Genomic DNA, 24833 nt, shown 5'->3' on the forward strand with positions numbered 1-24833 from the left:
AGTGCTGTTTTTGTCTTGTTTTATACGTGCTTTATTCAATTTCTAAGGTAACACGAACGAAGAAAACACAACAGTCATGCAGCTAAGATAAAAAGGAGGGTAATGGTGGTACACGTTGGTTTACGGAACCTGACTCATACATCGAAATGCTAAACTCTACGTGAGAAAATGTGACCGACGGGTCACGGTACCTGGTTAGCAAGCTAGCGCGGGATTCATTTCTTGTTTCATAGATGTTTATTTTCCTGCAGAATTTTTCGCTATCTTTTCACTAATCTGCATGCACACTGTCACAAACCGGCAGTTAGTCCCTAGCGTACGGTCCAGATACTCTGCTATCAATTTTCAGCTAGTAACAACAGACTGCGTACGTTTTTTTAACTCACTGGTAGCTCAAATCTAACGTAACAGCCGCACTCTAAACACGAAATATTCGCTAAGGACTTGTCTGCAAAAAAACAAGCAACACCCATTTCACTCTATAAATCATCCACAAAATTCACGCTCCAAAGTGACGACATCGCACTTTCAACGTTTTTCTTTCTATTTTCTTTCGCTTGCGGCATAAACTATTTTGCTGGTTATTGTCGTTCATTAACATTCGTACTATCAACAATGTTATAAACGAGGCTCCGCTATGAGTAACTACACTTTTTTGCAGTAAACGCCTTAATATTTGTCCATATATTTTATTATTTCTTTGTTATATTTACTTAAGAATTCACTAAAAATTTCAAAAATTTAACCACTGAGGCTGCAATACGCCGGTCATTGAAAGCCGTGATTTGGTATTTACCACTGACAATTATTCTGTATAGGCTTTTGGTTTATTAGGGTTTAACGTCCCAAAGCGACTCAGGCTGTGGGGGACGCCGTAGTGGAGGGCTCCGGAAATTTCGACCACCTGGGGTTCTTTAACGTGCACTGACATCGCACAGTACACGCATTCTGTATAGGCGTCACATAAATGCAGTATCCACTTAGTCATATCTCCAATAAATAACCGTAGAAGCTTTCAGGAAGCTACTTATTTTTCCCTTTTTTCTTTTAAACCTCGATTCATAAACGATGCAACGAAAACCTCTCCTCCAGCCTGTGAGCGAATCGTTCTTAGCGGTTCAGATTCTCTGTGTCGGAAACCTTCAGTTTGCTCAGCGCGTTGGTGACGATGCAGAGGTCTCCCTTCAGCTCGCTGACGATGTTGGCGATCTTGCGAGTGTTGGTGAGCACGTCCACGGTCTGGGTGTACGGGTTGTAGCGCAAGCCGAACGGGCGCTTGATGGTCTTGGCAAATTCTCTGGAAGAGGTACACAAAAACAGCGTTTTTCTTGACCATGACTTTTATTCTCTGCATTGAAAACTAGCGCCATCTCTTGGCCGCTAGTGACGAACACCATGTAACTGAAAGGGGCTGTTTAAATGTGTAATTTTGAGAAAAGTACAGAGTCTCCAGAGATTCTCCGTGAACGTGGTGATTATCATCACCGGCTCTTTCCCTCCCTCCCAAATCTGACTGACCTACAAATTGCCTCCTTGGCTCTTTTATTGCGAAAGCAATACTACTTGCACCTTCACGCCTTTGCCGTGCCGCGGCGGTGACCACCATTGACCTTCATTTGACCTTGATTGCATTAGATTAGAGTAGATTGGACTGGATTGGACTGGACTGGATTGGATTAGATTAGATTGCGTTACATTAGATTAGATTACATTGGATTGGATTCGATAACCGATGCATCACCACAAGTCTAACCACAAGCACCACCACCAGCTACACTACCAGCTGAACCATGGCGTAGGTACGGATATTGCTTTCGCAATTACCGGGCTTAACCAAGCTAAGCCACAGCGAATTTTTTTTCAGCGGCCATAGAAAATCAATTGGATGTACAGCCTTTGTCAAAAGTTTAGAGCCCAGGGGGTTCGTTTCAAAGCACTACTGTGGCGCTCCTGTAGCACTCATGGAAGTCCTACGCATCGGAGGGTGGAGGACGAAAAATCATCTTACCTTCAGGAGATTTGGAACGCTGAGCACGCATTACGAGCACAGCAGTGTGGCCCAGAAGCAAACCCCCTGGGCTCTAAACTTCTGACAAAGGCTGTACCAAACATACGAAATTCCCGCGGCGAATTTGACTGTTCAGTGCCACGCGATACTGGGTGGCAGTCGTGCGAACTAGAAGCGTACGTTTTTCCAGATTTCCTGAGACGGTGTCAGATATGGGTGCACACTTTGTACATTGGGTAGCGTACCTTGTGAAGCATGTTTGAATTTCGAAAGAGTAATGGACACGCAGAAAACGTGCACAATAAAAGAGGGGAGCTCTTCCTTTCTCTTTCTTTTTGCATAGAAAGGAGGTGCTAAGTGACAAATAGTGCCGCGTATGAGATATACCACCAGTTATTATAGGTACAAGATGATTACTGAAACCGCTAACCATTTCATCTGTCAGCCTACAGGTGTCGCGTTAATCTGTCTGCCAACAAATATTGAACCAATTGGCATGCCAGATTCTGAAACAAGGAACCTACAGGTTGTTCAACATATATGGTTGAAGACGCGCAGCAAAAATCAGCACGTGGATTAGAGGCCTGCTTCTCTTTTAAATGACAATGATAATGGTAGTGCTGATGCGATAAGACCACACAAAAACAAGCGAAGAAAGCTAGGTAAAAGGGCACTCCGAGCTATTTTAAAACCTTTCATAGCATTTCTAGATGTAGTTCTTCCGTGAAAAAAAGAGAACTTTCCACGGGGGTCTTTAAATGGCCGCACGTATTTCTTCGTCTTTCTTTTCTTGGGATTAAGCAAACAAGGGAAGGGGCATGAGGGGCTCGTTATAAATATGAAAATATGACAGAAGCTAACAGCCACAGAAACCAAGGGGCACAGGGGATTTTTTTTAATTTATTTATTTTGTGGTGCTGATCAATGGAGAATATTACTGAATGTGTTATCGCTTAAAGGTAACTGATTAGAAAAGCAGAAGAAAAAACAACCACATGCCGCCGGTGGGATGTGGTTGTTTTTTCTTCTGCTTTTCTCATCAGTTACCTTTAAGCTATAACATATTCATTAATATTCTGAATTTATCAGCACCACAAAATAAATAAATTAAAAAAAATCCCCTGTGCCCCTTGGTTTCTGTGGCTGTTGGCTTCTGTCATATTTTCTTGGGATAGTATTGCTAAATATACGAGAAATAATTGCAGCGTTTCGAGGTCACGAGCGCGCCTTTTCGACTATGATTACATTGCCTTTCGCAAATTGCACGATCCCCGAAACAAGATTTTGATTCGCCGTGGCTAAGGTAGTAAAATAAATACAAAACAAACAAGAACAAAACTACAGTGAATAGGTCATAGGTTTTTCGCTGCTCTTTATTTGCCCCTGTAGGCAACTTTACTTAACTTTCGAAAACAAAAACTTCGTTTAGGTTACAAAATCCTTCTTCTTCGGCAGCGGGCAATTTTAAACGCCTGGGAGCTAGTAGTAAGTGATATTTATCCTTACAAAACTCCTTTATACATAATCATAATCAGCGTCTTTTGACTGGCTATGACGTAGAGGCATGCCAAAGGCTGCAACTAATGGTACAAAATTTTATCCCGGTTAAACAATGCTGAAAAAATAGGGTGTGATATATTATTGAAGCAATATGTTATTTCGCCATGATTACTTATTTTACTGATCTGATATGAAATAACTTAAGGCGAGATTCCCAACAATACGAAGAACTCAGTAATACTAATTTTCTTGGCAAATTACGGAGCATCATGGGACAGAAACACAAACACTCGTTTTTCAGTATCGCAGTAAAGGGGAACCCTACCTCATTTGCAGTTTCGCTTCGTTGAAGCTTTCCGTATAGAAGTACACATTTTGGAAAGCCGTGATGATTGGCTCAGTCTCAATCGTAATGGCCGGGTCAAAGGCAAGCACATTCGCTTTGTCGGTAAGGGCATGCTGCGAATGCAAAAAGATTAACTTGTGATTATCAACGAGACATTCCTACCGTCGGTCGGCACATTAACTTGGTTAGCATGTGGGATTCAACTTGTTGAAGGTGCACATGAAACTGTGAGGGACGTCGTAGCGAAATGTTAGCGAATAATTTCGGTCAACCAAAGTTCTTGTAGCGCGCGTTGACGTCTCACAGTGCATGGGCGGTTTCACATTTGCCCTCCATCGAAAAGCGCCGGGGATTCAAACCTGCTCCCTTGTGAGCAATAGGTGGTGGCCACAAGGCCGCTGAGCCATCTCGACATGGAGACATGAACTTCGAGTAAAAAATCTGCTAAAGGCGATATTGTAAAATCTGTCAAATGTCCAACTAAATATGTTTACTTTTTGGAAGGAACTGGAAGGAATTATAGGTAATGCTGCGTGTTCAATTTTTGCACATTATGTGCAGTGAACGCAATGTGCCAAACGAAACTGTATTTTGAGAGACGGTGGGCGAGAAAGTAAGATGGTTCGCTGTGTGAACAAAGATGGTCATCTTGCAAACTTGAGTGCAACTCGGGAGAGAAATTGCCTGAAAATTAGCGAAGCGAATAGCCAGGTCAGTTTAGTTTCCTCGGCAGAAATAAAGCAAACATGTTTCGTACGAAAATTCTGTGAATGTTGCTGTTTCATTGGATCTTAAAAATAACCTGTTAAGTTACTTGAAAGAAAAATTTGAATGGCAGCTCAACAGCCATAGTAAGTTTTGATCACTTTTGTGCCTTTTTTTTTCTGGAACTTCGAGTGCTACTTTTTTTTTCTTTTCGTCATGAGAAGTAATTTTAATAGACAACACGTTATGATAAAACAGGCCGTTTTATTTATACACCGATGCCTAAATGAACACTGCAAGCAACGGAAAAGCAGCGTTACTGGATTATCATGAAGGCATACTCACACGAAGTTCCGCTGCTGAGGAAAGCAGACCAGCCCCGTACACCTTCATTTCACCATTTTGTTTACAGAGTCCAAACTCTACAGTGAAGAAGTAACACTAAGAGAAATACAAAAGAAAAAATGATAGTCAGCGGGAGCTTTAAAATATATTTTAGAGCGGTCATATTAATTCAAGGAATATATATCGCATGATGAAATGTTACACATACGTGATCTTAAGAACCATGCATCAGTATTCCAAAACATGTTATATAGGGAGTTCAGTTATGGATCTTCGCCATCATAATCATCATTGATTGTCCCTTAAGGGCCCTGGGTTGGGCATTACATGGGGGGGGGGAGGGGGGGGGGGGCGTAACGAGTAAAGTATGCACGCTGCAAAAGTTGCGAAAGACGCATATGGATATGATCCCTCCGTATGTTCAGGTAGCAGCTCATTATGAATACGCTTTCACTAATTGATATATACAATTTCCAATCTTATAATAAGGCAAGAAAATGCTTTAGATGTCAGCGGTGTGGCCTCCGAAAGTTCTATGTGCGTATTTTCGGGCGTCTCGGCTTTTCAATAATCTGTTACAAAGAGAAATGGGCAGAGTAACTGTGGTGAAAAAAAAAATGATGAAGGCAGACACTAGAAGCAATGGGCCCGTTTCAAGAGGGCCATTTTCAAGCAGCTACTCTCAGGCAGCTCCAAACTCACATACTCCCAAGCACAGAAATGCTAGCTAAAATTTCCCAATAGATATACTCAGCAGAATGCAAAAGCTGCTGCCGAGAGCGTGCGAATGTAGACCTTATGAAGTGGGGCTGCAGTAAGAACCCTTTCAGGCATATAACCACAGAGGAGCAGTGGGAGACCGCGCTTAGACCCGTGGAAACAAAAGTTAAATTGAATTCAGCGCAAAAAAACAGACAAGGGACAAAGAGAGACACACTGAGACAACACGAGCGCTGACTACCAACTGTTTATTCATGCTGAAGTACAGGGGATATATAGGAAGGGAATGAAGAGCATGCGCGTAGCAAGGTACAGATAATGCACATCCGTCAAGCAAACGAGTTAATCAAAAAACAAATCTAAAAAAGCACATTCAGATGAGTATATGTGTACCGACGTGTCACTGACACAACGTTCGGACAGCTTTCTGATATAATAAGCTTCTAAAACGAGCCTTGCCTTATCATTACCGCTCTTGCCAAGAATCGTGGTCTTCTCTAATCCCGCCCTACATTTACACGAAGCAAGGTGCCGCACAAGATTCACATTCGTGTCGTTATTTTCTATGTTTTTGGCATGCTCCCGTAGCCGGTCATTAATACAGCGGCCAGTTTGGCCAACGTATGAAGCCCCACATGAGAGGGGGATGCAGTACACCACACCTATTGCACATTTGGCGTAGGCGAACCCATGTTTTTTGTTGCAGCCCCTGCCGGCACAACCAGTAATTCGAGGGCATAGCTTGGACAGCTTGTTTGGAGCTGAGAATACCAAGGGCATGTGGTGCCTGCCAGCCACTTTTTTTTTTAACATGCTTCACCAACTAGCCCGGCAGCTTGCTCTCCTGAAACAAAAGTTGCTCACAGACAGCGCTGACTAGGACGCTGAGATCCAAGATGTCAAGGCCACTAAGAGACTGTAGGCCAACTACTCCAGAAAGGAGCCTCTCCCTTCAAACACTCAAAGTTTATTCTCTCTCTCTCTATCTCTCTCAACTATATTTCCTTCATCTAGAGCTTAATTAATGCTACTCGTCAACTAAGAAAAGTATACGTATAAACACAGTAACAGGAAAGATTCTTTAATTTATTTACTTATCTATTAACAAAATATTGTGGACACTAAATCCAAGCAGGTTGGACGTAAACGTTAGCAAAACAAGTAGCGAAAAAATTATAAATATCAAAAACAGAGGAAAATTTTGACCGAAATGTTCTGAATTTCGCGTATTACAACCTGAAGATGAGTGGAGATGAGAGAGATAGACAAAATTTCCGTCTCCAGAAAAAAAAAAGGCAAAACCATAAGGATTTTAAGTGAAACCTAATCAACCCGGCGGAACAACCCAGAATGTTTCTCCAGTGTCTTCGTGTCTTTTTCTGGACACACAACTCTGGAGAGAATTGCACTCGCAGAGGAGATCCGTTTTTTTCTCACCGTGGCGAGCTTGTCTATCTCATCGTCTGAGGCCCCGAGAGAGGCCAGTCCAAGCTCCTGCGAGAACTGAGCAAAGTTAGCGTCGGCCAGCATGGGACAGTGGCCCAGAATCTCGTGGCAGCAGTCCCTGAAAAAAAAAAAACAATTTCAGATCAAATAAACTTATTTAGCAAACAGCACATTCACTAATGGGGGAACTGGGAATAAAAAGCTGCCTCAGAAAAGTTTGTGCGCCTCACATCAACCGCAATCTTCACGCAGTAAACTGTTTACTTTATGAAAATGAAAATAAATATTGCTTTTGATTGAAGCCAGGCAAGTAGCTGTAAGGTATATTCGGATACAAGTCAAGAAAAAAGCGGCGTTTCTCCGTCAAAAGACCTCGTTCCAGCCAATGGCGCCGGCCGAATCCCATGAACCTGCTAACGCGACAATGCAGGCAGTGGCAGATGAAAGTGGATAGTCCCACCCCTTCATTATCCGGGATAGTACAGCACAGCATTGTCATACTAGCAAGTTCATGAGAATCGACCGAAGCCATTCGCTGGAAAGGGGTCTTTTGACGGAGAAACGCCGCTTTTTTCTTGACTTGTATCCGACTATGCTAGTCTTCATGGGATACACAGAGCTTCCAGAAGTTTATAGATTTTTAGACCACGGTCTCACTGCGTTCCGTGGAGCATAAGTCGATTTACTGCTGCTGCAGGAACTCAAGAAAACGGTCTTCAGGAATCTCTATCGATATTCCATTCACTGATGTGTAAGCGCGTCGTCTACAGTCCCCCCCTTTCTGCGCGCATTCCTATCTTATTAGGCCTTTTTATTCTCCATTACTCCCCAGTGATTGGTAGTCAAATGGCTACTAGTCTGGTTAAGCTCTTAGTTTTTTCTTTCTCTGTTTTCTCTTTCCCTGTTGCGTAATCACGCATATAAATCTATGTACAATGTCTCCCGAAAGCTGCAACAGAGAACAACTCACGGTTCCGGAGTGTAGAACGGGTCAGAACTGTGCCGAATGTACTGGGTGCAGTGAAACACGCGGAATGCCAGTCCAGCCAGGAAGTCTCTGGCGGACAGGTAACCTGCCACTGGTCTCAGCTGAAATCCTGTCCTGTCTGAAAAACAAAGGCAAAAGAAGGCGGTGTGCATACTTATTTCGTAGTCAGTTCCATATGACGTCGCAGAAAAAGTTGCATCATTGCGTATTCCATGCAATGGAATACGCAATGATGCCGGTATATGATCAAGTGGCTGAGTTTGTTTTAAAGAAAGAAAATTTATTATGAATTTTTTTATCCATCGGCTTGCCTCGACACATGTAGGGAGGTTATATCTTTGTCGATTTCACTAAATTCCTCCTCTTATTTCTCGTATGAGTGACTGTCACCCCGCAGATCATTGAAACGTGCCTACTTTCGCCTTATCTATCAAGATTTTTTCCACATTGGTTATATGAGTTGAGACCAGTTTTGAATGCTTGTAAAAGGAACGCCCATGCCTTAAGGCTGGAAAAATACTAGTATTTTGTCCCTGGTTCAATTTTTTCACCTCAGACGCTTGAATGAGCAAATTAGGCTTAATTGAACTGATGGTCCCCACATTCATTTGGTAAAAGTACCATCAAGAGTAAGAGATGAATCATCCGACGTAGGGAGTACCGCGCCTTCCTGCAAATCAATGAATGAAAATGAAAGCAACTACAGTCGACACATTTTGTGCTTAGTCATGCATCACCAAAGGCGACGAATCGACGAAAAGTTTAGGAGGCAGCGTACAATTTTCAGCTCTACCTTGTTTTAAAGTCATTATAGATAGCTTTCCCTCTTCGCCAGACTTAGTGAATGAAAGGAAAAACTGATGACCGAAAGCAACACTTACACTTCAGGAACTGACTGACATCGTCCAGCTGAGGTATATTGTCTTCTCTGTAAGATACCAAGATCCATAAACCCTTATTACCACCTGCATAAAAGTGTGATAAAATGCGCACATCTACGTGCCCAAAGTGAAGATGTGTTTATTAAGCACGTACAAGAAGGATGTCATCATGGCGGTCAATGTAAGACTGGTTGCATGCACGGTATAGGGCAAACAGGCTTCTCCCGTTTATCTGTTTGGTTTGGTTTGGTTTATGGGGTTTAACGTCCCAAAGCAACTAAGGCTATGAGAGACGCCGTAGTGGAGGGCTCCGGAAATTTCGACCACCTGGGGTTCTTTAACGTGCACTGACATCGCACAGTACACGGGCCTCTAGAATTTCTCCTCCAAAGAAATTCTAGCCGCCGCGGCCGGGATCGAACCCGCGTCTTTCGGGTTAGCAGCCGAGCACCATAACCGCTTAGCCACCGCGGCGGCTCGTTTATCTGTAAACTTGTTCTGCGTCAACCTCTGCAATTCTATGCCAGCAAACTTCTTAGTCTTGTCTTCACCCCCCGACCCTCTACCTCTCCTCGTACCTTTTTTTAATTTTTTTATAAATTATTTTGAACTGTTTTTATTAATTATTTTTAATTAATTGATTTCACGTTACGACATAATATGCCATGTTAATAACGGCATTAGTTTTTAATTAATTGACTGCTGAGGTGTGACAATAAACTTCGTTGGACTATATACTTCGCTATTTTGATGACGTTCTCAGTTTGACAGCTAGGGAGGGACAACCTCAGCGGACGCACACGCCGGCAAGTCACGAGCCTATAAAGGCATTCGCCTTAAGACAACGTTAGCTCGCCTGTAACCGCAGTACTTGATGAGCAGACGGAAGTTCTCCAGGAACTCGGAGCAGGCGTGGGTCTTGTACAGCTGGCTCAGCTCCCTGAAAACACGCCCCCACGTGGTCCGCTCTTCGAGGGTGTACTCCACGCGGGGTATCGGTGCGCCACTGAAGAGCAAGAACATGCGTGCACCATCAGGCCTCAACCGAACGCGAACGCCACCTAGGAGCAGAACGTATCTTTAGATTCTTTTCTATGTTCAGCGGGAGTGAACAACTAGCCCAATTAAGTTTGGTTTGGTTTGGTTTGTGGGGTTTAACGTCCCAAAGCGACTAACCCCCAAACTCTGAAAGCTTCCTTACCTCAGTAAGGAAGCCTTCATTGCAGTGAGGTGCCCTCATGTCAATCTGAAAGCTTCCTTACTGAGGAGCCCTAAGTAAGGAGGGCTTCACCTCACTGCTGCCACAAGTGACTTCGCACACTCACGCGGGCGGCGAGACGCGGCGCAAGGACACGAGCCCGGCGTGAGAGCAGTTGACGAGGCGGGAGAAAATGGCAGCGAGGACTGACCGCTACGCGGGCGACACGAAATTTTTTAACCGTACTTGTGAAAACGCGTTCGATGAAGTGTACCTGTATCCTCGAATAGCTAGGTCGCTTCGCGACGCGGTGAATCCAGTGGAAGTGCACTCAGAGGAAGAGTTTGCGTTCAGATTCCGCACCGGTGCGGCTCTGTCACACTTGGGCATTCGGCGGCGAGAGCGAGCGAAATCCGCCGCCGCCGAAATGTTGCCTCGTTCACTCCTCCCGGCCACCACGTCGCCGCTCGTGGCGTGAGAGATATGGCTAGCAAATAGCATAAATTGACGCTGTCTATGTACCATAAGCGTGTGCATGCTTACGCACGCTAGACGTAGGTATTTTGCGGGACGTTACAGCGTTTCTAAGGGAATGTGGCTATTCCCTTTGCATCTGCTGGACGAGTTTTCGGTCTAGCTCAGCCTAGTGGCGCCATCTGGTTGTTAGGACGGAAACCATTTCTGTCAACAAACCGATGGTCTTAAGCCTAAAAGCGGCTGAATCGCCAATCTAAATAAAAAATAAGGCAAATGTATCACTGATACTTTCCTTAGAGGCAAGATGAGAGGAAGCGAAAGACCGATGGCCCATTTATGGCCAGCGAACGCACTGAAAAACGCAGTAACGACGACGAATTCAGTCCGAATCGAGGGGCCCAGCTTCGAAGGGCGCCACCATGTTTGTTGTCGCCGCGGGAATGCAACTTCCTGCTCGGCGTCCTATTGGCCGATGTGAAGGAACCCTCAAACCCAGACACGCGGCATGCGTTCCTTACTTGAGGAGAGGCGAGGGGAGTTTTCAGAGTAAGCTGGCTTCCTCCATCGAACATTCGCGGAAAGGCGGCCTCACGTAAGGTTAGGAAGACTTCGAAGGAAAGGAAGCTTTCAGAGTTTGGGCCTAAGGCTATGAGAGACGCCGTAGTGGAGGGCTCCGGAAATTTCGACCACCTGGGGTTCTTTAACGTGCACTGACATCGCACAGTACACGGGCCTCTAGAATTTCTCCTCCAAAGAAATTCAACCGCCGCAGCCGGGATCGAACCCGCGTCTTTCGGGTCAGCAGCCGAGCACCATAACCACTGAGCCACCGCGGCGGCTAGCCCAATTAAGTGTCTACGCAAGGACACCCAAAAAACGTACCGCAAAGGCCGCATATGACACAAAGATCTGAGCACAAGCGATGTACAGTTACTTTGATATGGCAAAGGAAAACAAGATTGCAGATATACCCTCGAACTTCTGGGTGCTCAGCTGCTGCAGAAATGCGTTCCCGAAGATGGCGCTTGCAAGTTGTAACGAATAGTGTTCCTGTATATGCTCCCGCAGGGAACAGAGCTGCGCGAAGGTCTGACAATATGTTCTAAGCTCTACGGGAAAGCAGCACTGCACGCGTGAAGTTGACTGAGCCGAAACTAATGTAGCGGCAGTTCGGAGGCACCCCTCCTCCTCCTCCCCGTGGTGGCTATACAATACTCCTTCAGTCGGATCACAAAGCACACTGCGCTCCAGACGGGATTGGGTGGCCCACTCCGGCTCAAACGTTGGGCACGATCCGAAACAATTTGGGAACATTTGACGAGAGCAGGATCATGTGATCGCCGCTACGCGAATTGTGTTACTAGCGGCGCGGAGAAAGCAATCGCGCAACTCTGCTCCCTGCTACAGCATATATAGGAACATTAGTGACGAATTACTTCGCACTTTTCTTAATCCTACAGGAGCTCTCATAGAAGGCCACATATATTACCTCTTTATATTCTCATTAGTATAAAACTTCTCCGGCTGCCTGTTCTGCATGCTCAGCTGGATAACATGAATATATTATCCTGCTGTCTACGGAGCCCGGTATGCAATATACGCTGTACTATATAGCTCTCAATTTCTCACACTTAATTGGCACTGCGAAAATATGCCGTGCACGTATTAGAGCGAAGTTCTGTATTACAGAAGTAGGAACAACAAGCAGAAGTTTTTCTGTCGTCAATGTGGCTCCACTTAGTGTCAAGTTCGTTAACACTTACTATTTGTATTGCATGGCAACGTCCGCGAAGAACATCCGCCTCTGTCTGTAATCCGGGTCCTTGAAGCCCTTGAGTTGGCGACAAAAAACAAAGACAAGTCAGTCACTATACACAGCAGTTTCAAGTCCGCAGCAGCAACAGCAAAAACAACATTACACCGAACGCAACTATACGAAATGTGGCAGGGTTTCACACACTGACTGATTCGAAGTGATTTGCCGATAGTCGTCGTAAATGTAGCGACAGTATTATTATGAACACAGGAACTCCCAACCAATGATAACCTCACAAATATGAGTTCCACATATTTTTTTCTTTTCCTGAAGTTTTTTCCAAGCCGCCAAATAATTCCCTCAAGGCGCTTGCGCCTTCACTGCATAAATAGTGAAATTATTTCTTGTTTGTAAAGCTGGCAGTTTTCTTTCATATTACAGCTACCTGCACTTATTTTTGTCGTTCAAGGGGTACTCATACCACGCCCTTATTTTACCAAAAAGCACCCTGCACTCGAGTCTATGAAAGCACTTACTGGATGGTCAGCGTCTAGCTCTGCGCCGTACATAAGCACCTTGTTTGAAGTTTTGTCCAGGTCAGAAATCTTGCGTGGGAACCATGGCATCCCGGCGAACTCTGCAACAGCGTATGCATTCAACAGGCAGTACCGAGGTACAGGCTGATGTTTAGGCGTTGAGAGAGCCCTAAGTGACTTAACACTCTTCATTGTTTTCGCATGTATTGTTTTAAAAAAAAGACAATTTGTGACGTAATGCAGTCATGCACACGCGCCTAGCCGGACAGAAGCCGGCCCCATTTCTGTTATCTAACCGCTTGCCTATATAACCGCTCGCCTTCTTGAATAAAGCGCCATCCGAAGTCATATTACGAAGTCATATTACGAAGTCATATGTCACGAAGCCATATTACTTTGACAACTGTAGTGCATGGAAGTGTTTGTGGCAGATGGAAAAAAAGAGAGAGAGAGAGAGCGGTACAGCGCTGTTTCAGTCAACTGTGCGGGCAAATATATATTTGTGTTATTCGCTCTGTTTTGTGACCTTCTAGTTTTTTTGTTATCCAGTGACAACATGCCTAATTTGTTTGCACAAAATTCTTCTTGAAAGTGGCGATACGCCAGAACTGTGGCCAGAGGAAATGTCTTGTACAGACGTCGCTTGGACTGGTCATAAAATCTGTCCCCGGTTTGTTTCGGAGACTTCAATTTTTACATGCTTTAGCTGATAACCAGCCTTCATAAGCTTATCCACCGCTGCTGCGCTTTTCCTTGTAGATAATTAAGGTGGACAGCCTACATCGATGATTTCAATCGGTTTTCCTAAGACTCCTGCCACGCTCGTATAACATGGGCTTAATCGACGCAAAGAGCCTAATTCTAGAGGCAGGCGAGATATGCAGCATGTGACAGAGAGAACATGGGTAATATCTCAGTACAATGTAAGCCATGCAATATAAATAACGAACATGCAACGAAAGTGACCCGGCAAGAATATAGAGAACGCGCTGAGCATGCACTCTAAACAAAAATACGCCCACATGGGAGTAAAAAATAGTAAGCTCTCCTCTCGCATCACCATCATCAGCCTGACTACGCCCACTGCAGGGCAAAAGCCTCTTGCATCTCTCTCCAATTAACTCTGTCCTTTGCCAGTTGCGGCCAATGTATCCCCGCAAACTTCTTGATCTCATACACCCACCTAACTTTCTGCCGCCCCCTGCTACGCTTGCCTTCCCTTGGAATCCACTCCGTTACCCTTAAGGACCAGTGGTTATCTTGCCTTCGCATTACATGCCCTGCGCAAGTCCATTTCCTCCTCTTGATTTCTACTAGGATGTCATTAACTTGCTTTTGTTCCCTCACCCACTCCGCCCGCTTCCGGTCTCTTAACGTTACACCTATCATTTTTCTTTCCATAGTTCGCTGCGTTGTCGTGAACTGAAACTTTTCGTCCGCGCCGCCTTTTATAAAAGGGATGGCGCCACAGGACCACATACTCCCTTTTTACTCTTTCCGTTCAGAGTATACGTGTAAGTAATGCATTTTTAGACACTTCACCGGGTAGGTCGTCGATGCAGAGAGACTCCCCGGGGATCAGAGTCGGACCACCGCGCAAGACGGCGGGCGGCGACGGAACGGGAGTGTCACCGCAGCAGCCGCTGCCGTCCCTCGATGAGTCCATCAGTAGCTGGCCCTTGGAGGAGTAGTACTCCTTCAGCTGGATGCAGTCCACCTCGTGGTGTAACGCATGCACCACGTCGTCCATGGTGCCCTGGTCGCAGTCGACCCCCACGAAGATCTCGTACTGCTTGGGGTTGACGCGCGACTTGCGTGACTCGATGTGCAGCACGTTCACATTCTTCTCCTGGGAGAGCGGAGGATTGGAAGCGGATGGAACTGGATGTAGAACGAGGATGTCTACTCCTGCGCCCCGGTCATTATCTTGGCAGTTATGCTTTTTACTTGGTTTCTTTACTTGGCCATTCCAGCCATCTTTTTTTATTTCTGAAGAAATATTTCAAATATTGAAAACTGCAATGCACTGATATAGAAATATTACAGGCAGTGGTCCATTCTTCTGATATGTCGCAAACTCTTTTTTGTGTAGTGTTTTTATGGGTAGCATCGAGCAGTTAAGACTGCCATAGTAAACCACTGGGGAACCCTTTTGACGATAGCAAGAATGTCATTAGAAAAAAAAAATGCAAGCCTTTCGACGAGAGATCTGCGGATACCTTGATTGTTACAGTGAAATCTTACATTATATGAAAAAACGGCGTTCGTAAACTATTTCCTGTTCAAAATGCCTTTGTTCAGAATTGTTTGGTATGCACCGTCGGCGGCAACAGTAACAGACCTCGCCTCCAAGTTCCGGCCCCCACACGAAGTAGCACGGGCCAGAACTTGGAGGAGAGGTCTATTACTTCTGCCGCCGATGGTATGTAAGGCAAGATATCTGCTGCAGCTACTTTGTTGAAATTTATTATCATTGCTGGAGTTCTATACCTGCTATAATGTATGTAAAAAGATTCATAAATGAATCAAGCAAGAAGCCACCCTGTTGACTGAAACAAAGTAGATCTAGTTGAATGAGCCGCATTTGGCTGTGCTATTAATTTACACCTGGTATGCCCAGGGATTTGTAATGTGGAATAGACGTCGTGAACAGCCATCATTGGACCGCTACTTAAACTTAGCTATGCAAAAACTCCTGAAGGTTTATTGAAAAAAATAGTATTACTCTACAACGAAAACTAACAAACCACACTAAGTTCTGAACTTCCAGACATTATTAAGCTTCTTGGGCCTGCTTAGATATCAAGTGAAAAATTTAATGCTCTTTCCATCACCTTGTCATGCGCAGTCCGACTACCGAAGTTCTTTTCCAATGGGAAGGTTATATTAGTAGCCAGTAACCTTAATCAGGCCTTCTACCTCTCTGGAATGTGATACAGCACTTTTAGAATTATTTTGAGAAATGCGGTTTGTTTAAACCTGTAAGAAATATGTATTTTTTTTCGAGCAACATCAAAACCGATTACAGCGCTAGCGCAGTTTGTACTATATCTGATACTGGAGACATTTCGGCGGATCACTGCTCATGTCGCTCAGGCTTCGCAAGGAACCGTGGAAAACTCACCTTGAACACCCTGAGAGCCCTGACCAAGCCGCCAACTTGGTTTCGCAGAGAGAAGACGACGGCGGAGTTCTCCTTCGGGTCCTCGGTGGTGCCGTTGCCTTCAATGGGAGTCTCTGCCTCGGGCACCTCCGGCGTTTCGGACTCGAGTGGAGCTTCCTTCATGGATATTTTGCTCTGCGAACATTGCGAAACATTAGTAGGTTGGACTTAACGTCCCAAAGCTGCAAATGTGATATGAAAGGCGCAGTAGCAGACGTCTCGGGATAAATTCCGAGCTTCTGGAATTTTGCAACGTCCACTCACATCGCACAGCACATAATAGCCTTTGCATTTTGCTAGAAAAGCAATGCTCCATCAGTGGCCTAGTGGCCTATATACGATACCGCAAGCTAATGCTTCGCAGAGCAATGTCAGAAGCCACTAAGCAAATGTAGGGGGTAGGGTCCCTGCAAAAGTGACAACAGGGTCAAGCAACTGATATGCACAGTAAAACATTTCTACGGAAACATCGTGAAGTCACCGGGGGACAGCTGAATTAACCTAAAGGCGGAAAAAATAAATGGCTTCACTGCTGAAGGGCTTGCCAGGACCCGTTCTATTAATATCCTTGCGGTCCATCATCATCATGATCAGACTGACTACGCCCACTGCAGGGCAACGGCCTCTCCCATGTCTCTCCAGTGAACCCTGTCCCCACAACATAAAAAAAGGTAGTGTTTAAGTCCGTGAACCGCTTCTTACCAACAACCTTGCAACCAAGCGAATGAAGGATGGCAGTCATCATCATCACCAGCTTGGCTACGCCCACTGCAGGGTAAAGGCCTCTCTCATGTCTCTTCAATTAACCCTGTTCTTTGCCAGCTGCGGCCACCGTATCCACGCAAAGGATAACACAACTAGCACTACCAAACCACCCCAAGACTACTTTACATTTTTAAGCAGCTTGTCACATCATTTTCCCTTGTGAGAATATCATATCTGCACCAGAATCGAAGTTCCTACGCAGAATCCCCAACTCACGAATAAACGCCTTCCGAAGCAAACGACAAAGAAAAAAAGGGAAATGTCGCAGTGGGCGCCTTCCAGGTTTCAAGTGTCAAGCCAGAACTTGCCGTTGGAGTGGTCGCGCCATAGTCGTCCCGTCCGCAAAATTACGTCTTGCCTACGTCTTCTTGGTATTGCCACCTTTTCCATAAGAGGGCGGGCGTTCAGCTCCGCGAGCGATCAGGCCGCGACAGTTGCCGAGGATACAATCGTCGGCCTCCTACTGCCCTCCCCAGGAATCCCGACGCCCACCGACAGAGGAATGCGCTCCCTAATTGACGGCACGATTAGCGGAAAAATGGGGACACCGCCTCCCCATCGGCGCCTGCTCTCAAGGAAAGGCCGTGACATATCGGGGTTACGCGACGTACACGGCCCTGTATATAAGACGTCCACGTCAGAGCGGGAAATCAGTTACCGAACACGTGGCTTCATCGAATTCGCGGAAGCTTAGGGACGGGTGCATGGAGATTAATTAAGGCCGCAGGTCTCTTGTGTCCCGTTTTGCGTCACGAAAGGATTCTTTCGAAAGTGCGGCTAACAAGGAAGCTATATCGGAGTCCTGGACTTTTTTGGCAGGGAGAAGTGTATAAGGGGTATTCACGTGACGTCACGGCCGCTATTTCATTGTCCACCGCCTAGCTTCAGCAGTGCAGGCAGGAAAAAGAGGCGACAGTTCCATTAGACACTACCGCAGCCTTCCGTAGTGCTCCATAGACAACAAAATGGTGGCCGCTGGGACGTCACTGAATACTTCCTATTAGGGACTCCCGCTGTAATACGACGCAAGAGAAAACTCTAGGTTTGACCTTGCTCATGAAAATGTCATTCAGGAGGTATGTAGAGTGGGAATTTTCGAGAACTTAAGGAGGTAATGCGATCAAAATGGACGAGATTAATGCGGGAATTGAAATGATTGCCCTAATTAGGCATAGTTGAGAGGGCCGGGAGAGGGGAGGTTGAACTTGCGGCTAGCGCTCTTACTCCCATCAGAAAAGGGTTCACTGCATGGACCTTTCTTTTCCTCGAATCACTGCTGGCATTCTTAATGTGTTTTAGAGCTATTCGGGAATTACGGTGAGGGTTTAAGGTTGAATAAAGTAAAACGAGTGCAGTTTGTTCGCTGGCCTGATAGGATACAGATGAGCAGGAAAAAAACTTATTGCAATAAAGGTTACAAAATAGGGGCAGATATCAGCATTAGGTCCGAAGTTTTAGGAAGCACTCTGACGCAAATGGTGAGTTATGGGAAGAGAAACGATATTGTCAGGGAACGTACGTATTTCAATTTATTATAGCTGCTTATTGGTTGGCTTGAGAAAATTTAATACGTGCGCTTTGAAGAAATTAATAACCCTTCAGAAGAGTTATCCGTTCTGACTGATACATGAGGAGACGGTAAAACGTAGTTTCTGCTGCGGCATAACTTAAAAAGAACCCGACATTTAGATTCGTTGACATTCGTCTATGCTTTCCAGCGGTTGCTTTCTCTTCATGCCCGTCAAACTTGCATACCTGTCAGGCAGCGTCAAAATATAGCTAGCTGTTTTTTTTTTCTGGAAGTACTTGATTCAGCAACGACAGGTGACTTCGGTTGGGTACCAATTCGCATACGGCTTTTTCTTAGTATATGACTTACTATTACCGATCGGTTGTCACATCGTGTGTCTTAAGATTAGTTATCAATGGCGCGCAATACTCCGGATAAACAAGGCAAAAAAACATGCAGCGCCTGATAGTGAGCTTAAATATAGCCAAGCGGTACCGTAAGTACCTTCACAAAATAAAACGAGCGTGTATATGCCCGAAAATAAAGAGAAAACTTTAAATTGGGGGCTACAGCTTCCAGCTACACGGTCTACATTCTTGACGTCTATACACGAGGAAAAAGGTGACGGGCGCCAACATAAGTACGGATACAAACAACCAACTTGGCGAGGCACGTAGAGACGAAAAATTGCTGAGGCTCAGCTTGGCTAAGCCTTGGGAATGCGAAGCATCCCACGGCGACGGCGCGAGGTGGAGGCCGGCTCTCTCATCCGATGTACCTTGGTGTGACGTCACGGTGTCACGTGGCGTGACGGCTAGCTAGGGGCAAGCTAGGGGTCCCACGGCGACGGCGCGAGGTGGAGGCCGGCTCTCTCATCCGATGTCACGTGGTGTGACGTCACGGTGTCACGTGGTGTGACGGCTAGGGGTCCCACGGCGACGGCGCGAGGTGGAGGCCGGCTCTCTCATCCGATGTCACGTGGTGTGACGTCACGGTGTCACGTGGTTTCACGGCTAGGGGCCCCACGGCGACGGCGTGAGTGGTAGCTCTAGCAATATGCTTCGCATAAAAACTCCGAATCACTGGCAGATTTGAGAAGGATTGTCGGCTTCCAAGCTTCGGCGCGAAGTGTGTGGGCGCAGGGACGTCAAAGTGATCATGAATGTTAAGTGAACATCCAATTGACGTCAAGTAACCGTGCAAGCGAATGGATCTGAAGTTCAACGCGAATTCTCCTATGTGCACAAAAGGTCAAACCCAGAATATTGCAGTGTCAAGGATTTTGGAGTAACAAACGTTAGGAACCAATGGAGTACATTACGTAAGTTGTTGGTTAAGCGGGTACAAAAAAAAAGAGCACGAAGATTATAGCGAATAAATAATATTTTTTCTACGCATATATTGAAAGCAAGAGAGACGTTGAATTGCAGCGCTTGCGCTTAATGTCGAATAGAAGCCTTATCCCAATTGGTATGTTATGGCCTTGGACCTCTAAAAGAGTTTTTTTTATAACTTCTTTCAAGACTCCTAAAATATCTGCTTCAAGGGATAACAGCTGTTTCGTCGCGACTTCCATCGATGTGTTGGCAGCGAGGCGGAAATTTTTATCGCGGAAGCTCTCGCCAAAAAGCAGTGTGTAGAAGAACGACGATGACGAATTGCACTAGCGCAAGGATAAGAGGTGAATAATAACAACTTCGGCCAAAAAGCGCGATAGCACACTGTATTTCTAGTCTCACAAGGCGAGGTCAAAGAACCCTTTCAATCTATTTCACACCTCAGAAGCCGAGCGCAAGGCTAGGGCATTTTATCACAAGAGACCACCCGGCGGCACAGCGGATCGAACCCTGCCCCTCCGCATGCGAGGTGGATGTACACTCCACTAGGCCACCTCTTTGGTTATTTCCTAGAAGAAATTTCGTGACTAAGAGTAGCTTTACCTGTCCCCACGAGATATCTGAATATCACAGCACAGAAAAGACTTGCCGCTTATTTGTAAATTGCGATCTAACTACTACTGCGAAGAAATGGTAAATACCTGTAACCGATGTGACCAATTTAAGCAAACAAGGAAGGGGAATGGGGGGCTCGTTGTAAATATGACAGAAGCCAACAGCCACAGAAACCAAGGGGCACAGGGGATTATTTCTTTTTAATTAATTTATTTATTTTGTGGTGTTGATCAATTTAGAATATTACTGAATATTGTCACGCGTGGTTCAGTACTGTTGGGTTCGTCATAGTAGGCGAGTGCAGTGGACGTCGGTACCAGCCCTAAAGCTGAGCGTTCGCTTGCCCCACACTTCGGCTTCTTTCTTTTCTTAAGGCGAGCTCGCGCGCATTCCGCGCGGTCGTGTTTTCATGAGAGCGATGACGACGAATGGCGATGTCATTGTCAATATGTCATTGCTTAAAGCTAATTGATTAGAAAAGCAGAAGAAAAACAAGCGATGACATATTCAGTAATATTCTAAATTGATCAACACCACAAAATAAATAAATTAATAAAAAAAATAATCCCCTGTGCCCCTTGGTTTGTGTGGCTGTTGGCTTCTGTGACCATAAGTTAAATATAGGTCATAAATATTCATTATCCAGCTCCAGTTATGAAATTAGTCATATGGATGTTATATATGCGAAAACTGACTTTTTGTGTTTAAAATCAGCCCTTTTAACCTGCTTTACAGCTCTATTTGCACCGAAATATGCCTTGGCTTTCCAGTCTAGCTACCGCGGTGGCTCAGTGGTTATAGCAATCGGCTGCTGACCCGAAAGACGCGGGTTCGATCCCGGCCGCTGCGGTCGCATTTCGATGTAGGCGAAGTACTGTGCGATGTCAGTGCATGTTAAAGAACCCCAGGTGGTCGAAATTTCCGGAGCCCTCCACTACGGCGTCCCTCATAGCCTGAGTCGCTTTGGCATGTTAAACCCCCATAAACCTTAGAGCCTTTCTAGTTTGATACGCAGGCGATTTGCGCAAGCAAATGATGAACAACATGACTGGTTTCTGTAAACTGGTCCGGGGGCCGTAAACATACAAAGGAACTACCATCCCGTGGTAGCGCGAAATCTTAAACATACCCCTCTCCCGCTCCTTCTGAAGAACTTCCTTTATACAAACAGAAAAAGAGGTGAAATACTGACGCATCAGTTTGAGCACCCGCTGTCAGACACCAGTTTTTTTTTAATATATATAAAAAAGGCGCCCTTTAAAAAGCGCCGATAGCATCCCGACATGTTCATATATCACACTGGGGTGACTAAATGCGCGCAGGTTTTGGAATGGTACTCCTGTGTACTGAATGGTGCGGTGCCCCGGCCAATAAGCTTGTGGCTGCTGTTTGAACTAAACTTTTGTGGCATCGCAGTCACACCGTCGCTCTCAGATTCGTGGCTTTTTGGGCTTGTTGATACATAGTTCCAATACACTAGCGCAGCAAAAGACGAGGACACAAGAGACGTAGCGCTCGTGGTGCTCGTCTCTCGTCTCTTGTGTTCTCGTCTTTTGCTGCGCTACAGTGTATTGGCCCTCAGATTGCCGCCCCTGACAACATTGTTCTGACGACGACAAAGCTATGAAGCAATTAATGCAATGTTCAATGGAACACAACCTAAGCCCGTTGCGTCACGGAAGATGAGAAGGAACACTACAGTGGCTTTGCACACTATGTTGTGTGCCATGCAGTTTACATACTGCCATCATGTGCCACTACTGCGAGATAAAAACGTGTCCTATAATGAGCACACCAAATTCAAAATTATGTTTATGTTTATGGGGTTTAACGTCCCAAAGCGACTGAGGCTATGAGAGACGCCACATTCAAAAATTAGAATAGAATACCAAACATCAAGCAAAGTTGCGTGTAAGTGTCGTGTAAAAGCTGGTTAGTTCTGTTAGGTTTATTCGCACATAATCAATTTAGGCCTCACACTCAAAGCGGTGGGTTCTCAATTTAAAGCGTTTAGGACGACTGATATGATGCAAGAGGTCCAAATGTAAGCTTCCATTAAAGCCGCCTTTGCAACGCTTGATGCTTTCAGTATTTCTGAGAACAATGCCTTACGAATCTTCCCGCTTTTTTATTTGAAGTTCAGTTCTTTTAAACATTTCCGTCGGATATGATAATGACACTTTGAAACGAATCTGGGAAAACTAAGATAAATTTATTGCATTCATTATGAACCGATTCAATGACACTCAGCCAGAAAAGCAACAGGTGCATTGCCATGCTTTGAGATTATATTGGCAACAGCCTCTTGGTAGCTAGGTTTGATATCTAATATTGAGGCGTCCAGACAAGAACTTTATCAGAGCTCTCACCTTTATCTCTTCGATAAAGGAGTCGGGAAAGTCAGACAGGCTGGCCATGGCTGGCGTGCTGCAACAACGTCTGCTCTGGAACAGTTTCCGTCTGCTCAAAGATGTGGCATCCGCCGCCATTTTGTTCGACCCTACCAAGGAACTAAAAGCACTCTGCCGGTTGCGCCTCGGCTGAAGTCCACAGACGGGGTGACTGCGTGCGCCTCTAGGCCCAGCGACCACCGATCGCAAAATGCCTTCGACACCCACTTATCAGTTCCTTATAGCGACCGTTAGGGCCCATCCTTCTCCCTCCACTCTCGCCCATCTCTCACCCTTCCACTCCTTTTTTCCCGCGAACTCTTCTTTCTCCCGCCAATTTTGGGGACGCGTCGTGGCGGCGTTCCGACGTCACCACTGCGCGCGCCACCTAGCTGGCGTCCGTGGTGTTCGTCGTTGGCTGCCGCCTGGAGATTGCGAGCCGGCGAGAGGAGGATGTGGGGGAGGGTTGTGGGGCCGAGCTCGAAGGGGTTGCGATACAGAATGTCAATGACGATGCCCAGTCCGGGTCCCCCCTCGGCTCTTCAGACCCCCTTCGCTGACTCGCAGATGGATGGAACGCGCTCGCAAGCGGAGTGGAAGTGCGCTTCTTTGTGAAGAATGTAATGATATCAAATGCGTGGATAACAGAGAAATTAGTTGCGTTTAATATATATATATATATATATATATATATATATATATATGTATATATATATATATATATATTCCTGCGTTTCCTTAGAGGAAAGCTATTTTGTGCGCAAGCACGAGAAATTCGATATCAATGCTAAGCGCTTTCGCTAGTTAGTAAATGCAACGTGACTAATGATGATCATTTTCTTCCTGTATAGTTTCTGCGTTATGACATTTGTGCCCCGCCGCAGAGCAGAACACCGGATTATTTTCCATCACTAATGGAGGTTATTATCGAGCGCCGAAGTCTCTACACACGAGCTTTATTGCAAATCACCTCCATAGAACTGAATTCGCCCTAGCTGGATTTGAACCCACGACATCCTGCTGAGTGGAAGGGTGTCACAGCCAGTGAACCACCATTGGGAGGTTTTTTTTTTCAATGGCAGCGCTAAGGCATCAACAACTTGTCATCATTATTCGTGTTTAACAGGTACTACACTACTTCAAAAGGAAATTTGTTACAAGCGTAATTCGTCACTAGCGAACTGATTATGTAATGATGTCAGTTGGGAAACGCCGTTTAATACAGAGTGAGTCTCTTAAACTTGTGAAACCTTTCGAGAACAAGCATAATTTTCAGAATACGCTTTTAGCAATTCAATAAAAGCTAGTGCTATATTGTTATTTAAAGGAAGTAAATGCGATGCTTTGAGTAGTTCAATAACACGAATCATAACTAATTCGCGAAAACAAGCAACCTGATCCGATACCGGCAGCCTTCTTCCGCATGACCCGATGTTAAGTTGGTCACTGTTCTTTTCTTGCTCAAGTCCAAGTGTTTATACTCAATTTTTGGCGAGAACGTATGGTTTGTGTGGCTGGAAAACGTTCTCACCCGTACACTTTGCACGTAGCAGTTGATTTGATGGACATCGCCAGGTTTCTTTTTCATGTTTTAGGACAAGGGATGTTTGTATTCTGCGATATATTCTTTATAGTGTCAACGCACGATGAGTTCTCTGATAAGTGGGGTTTCAAGTATGACAAGGGTTTATTACAGTGCTGTAAACTATACAATGCTTATGTTTTGTAAAATCTCATCGCACTTTTCACGAGTTTCCAACATCCCTGCCATTATTCAGAGCAGCCATTGATTTAGCGGTTGCGCCGCTCAGAGGCAATAACTTATGTTTCTTATTTGCTTGAGCGGCCACCTGTCTTCTTGATGACCCCTTGTGACTGAGATGTCGTTGGTGACGTCAGCAGGAATAATCACAAAGAGTGCCCTTAAAAATACAGGGCTGCGTTCAGTCACGATGAATTATAATGGAGTGAGGATATATACACACATACATAAATATATAAAGGACGTTGCAGCCCGCCGTCTATCGTTAAATGCCTAGATTGCAGCTGGCGCCTCCGACAGCTAACTACCATATACTGTTCGCATGACATGACAGAATCTGGATTAGGAGTTTCTTAACTAGAACGTTTAAACAACTTTGTGAATG

At 45.3% G+C, this 24833-nt stretch overlaps 1 protein-coding gene across 1 annotated transcript; it reads right to left on the reverse strand.

Moving 5' to 3' along the window:
* Positions 1–1032: 1032 nt before the first annotated feature.
* Positions 1033–22807, reverse strand: LOC149330423 (tryptophan 5-hydroxylase 1-like). The gene is made up of 12 exons (XM_089559845.1): positions 22666–22807; positions 16031–16204; positions 14449–14755; positions 12907–13007; positions 12378–12445; positions 9796–9945; positions 8940–8986; positions 8041–8176; positions 7062–7188; positions 4905–5000; positions 3834–3967; positions 1033–1297 (listed from the first exon to the last, which is right to left on the reverse strand). The coding sequence occupies exons 1-12, from the start codon at positions 22783–22785 to the stop codon at positions 1111–1113; spliced, it is 1647 nt and encodes a 548-aa protein (XP_089415971.1). The 5' UTR covers positions 22786–22807; the 3' UTR covers positions 1033–1110.
* Positions 22808–24833: the final 2026 nt, after the last annotated feature.

This window comes from Amblyomma mixtum, chromosome 9 (genome assembly GCF_055824585.1).
Source record: "Amblyomma mixtum isolate Tamu chromosome 9, ASM5582458v1, whole genome shotgun sequence".
Taxonomy (NCBI): Eukaryota; Metazoa; Arthropoda; class Arachnida; order Ixodida; family Ixodidae; genus Amblyomma; species Amblyomma mixtum.

Coding starts and splice junctions, on each gene's coding strand:
- LOC149330423 (XM_089559845.1), bottom strand. CDS start 22,785: ATGGCGGCGGATGCCACATCTTTGAGCAGACGGAAACTGTTCCAGAGC. Junction 9,946..12,377: donor GTTGCCATGCAATACAAATA/GTAAGTGTTAAC, acceptor CTTGCTCTTCAG/TGGCGCACCGATACCCCGCG. Junction 1,298..3,833: donor GAAGCGAAACTGCAAATGAG/GTAGGGTTCCCC, acceptor TACCTCTTCCAG/AGAATTTGCCAAGACCATCA.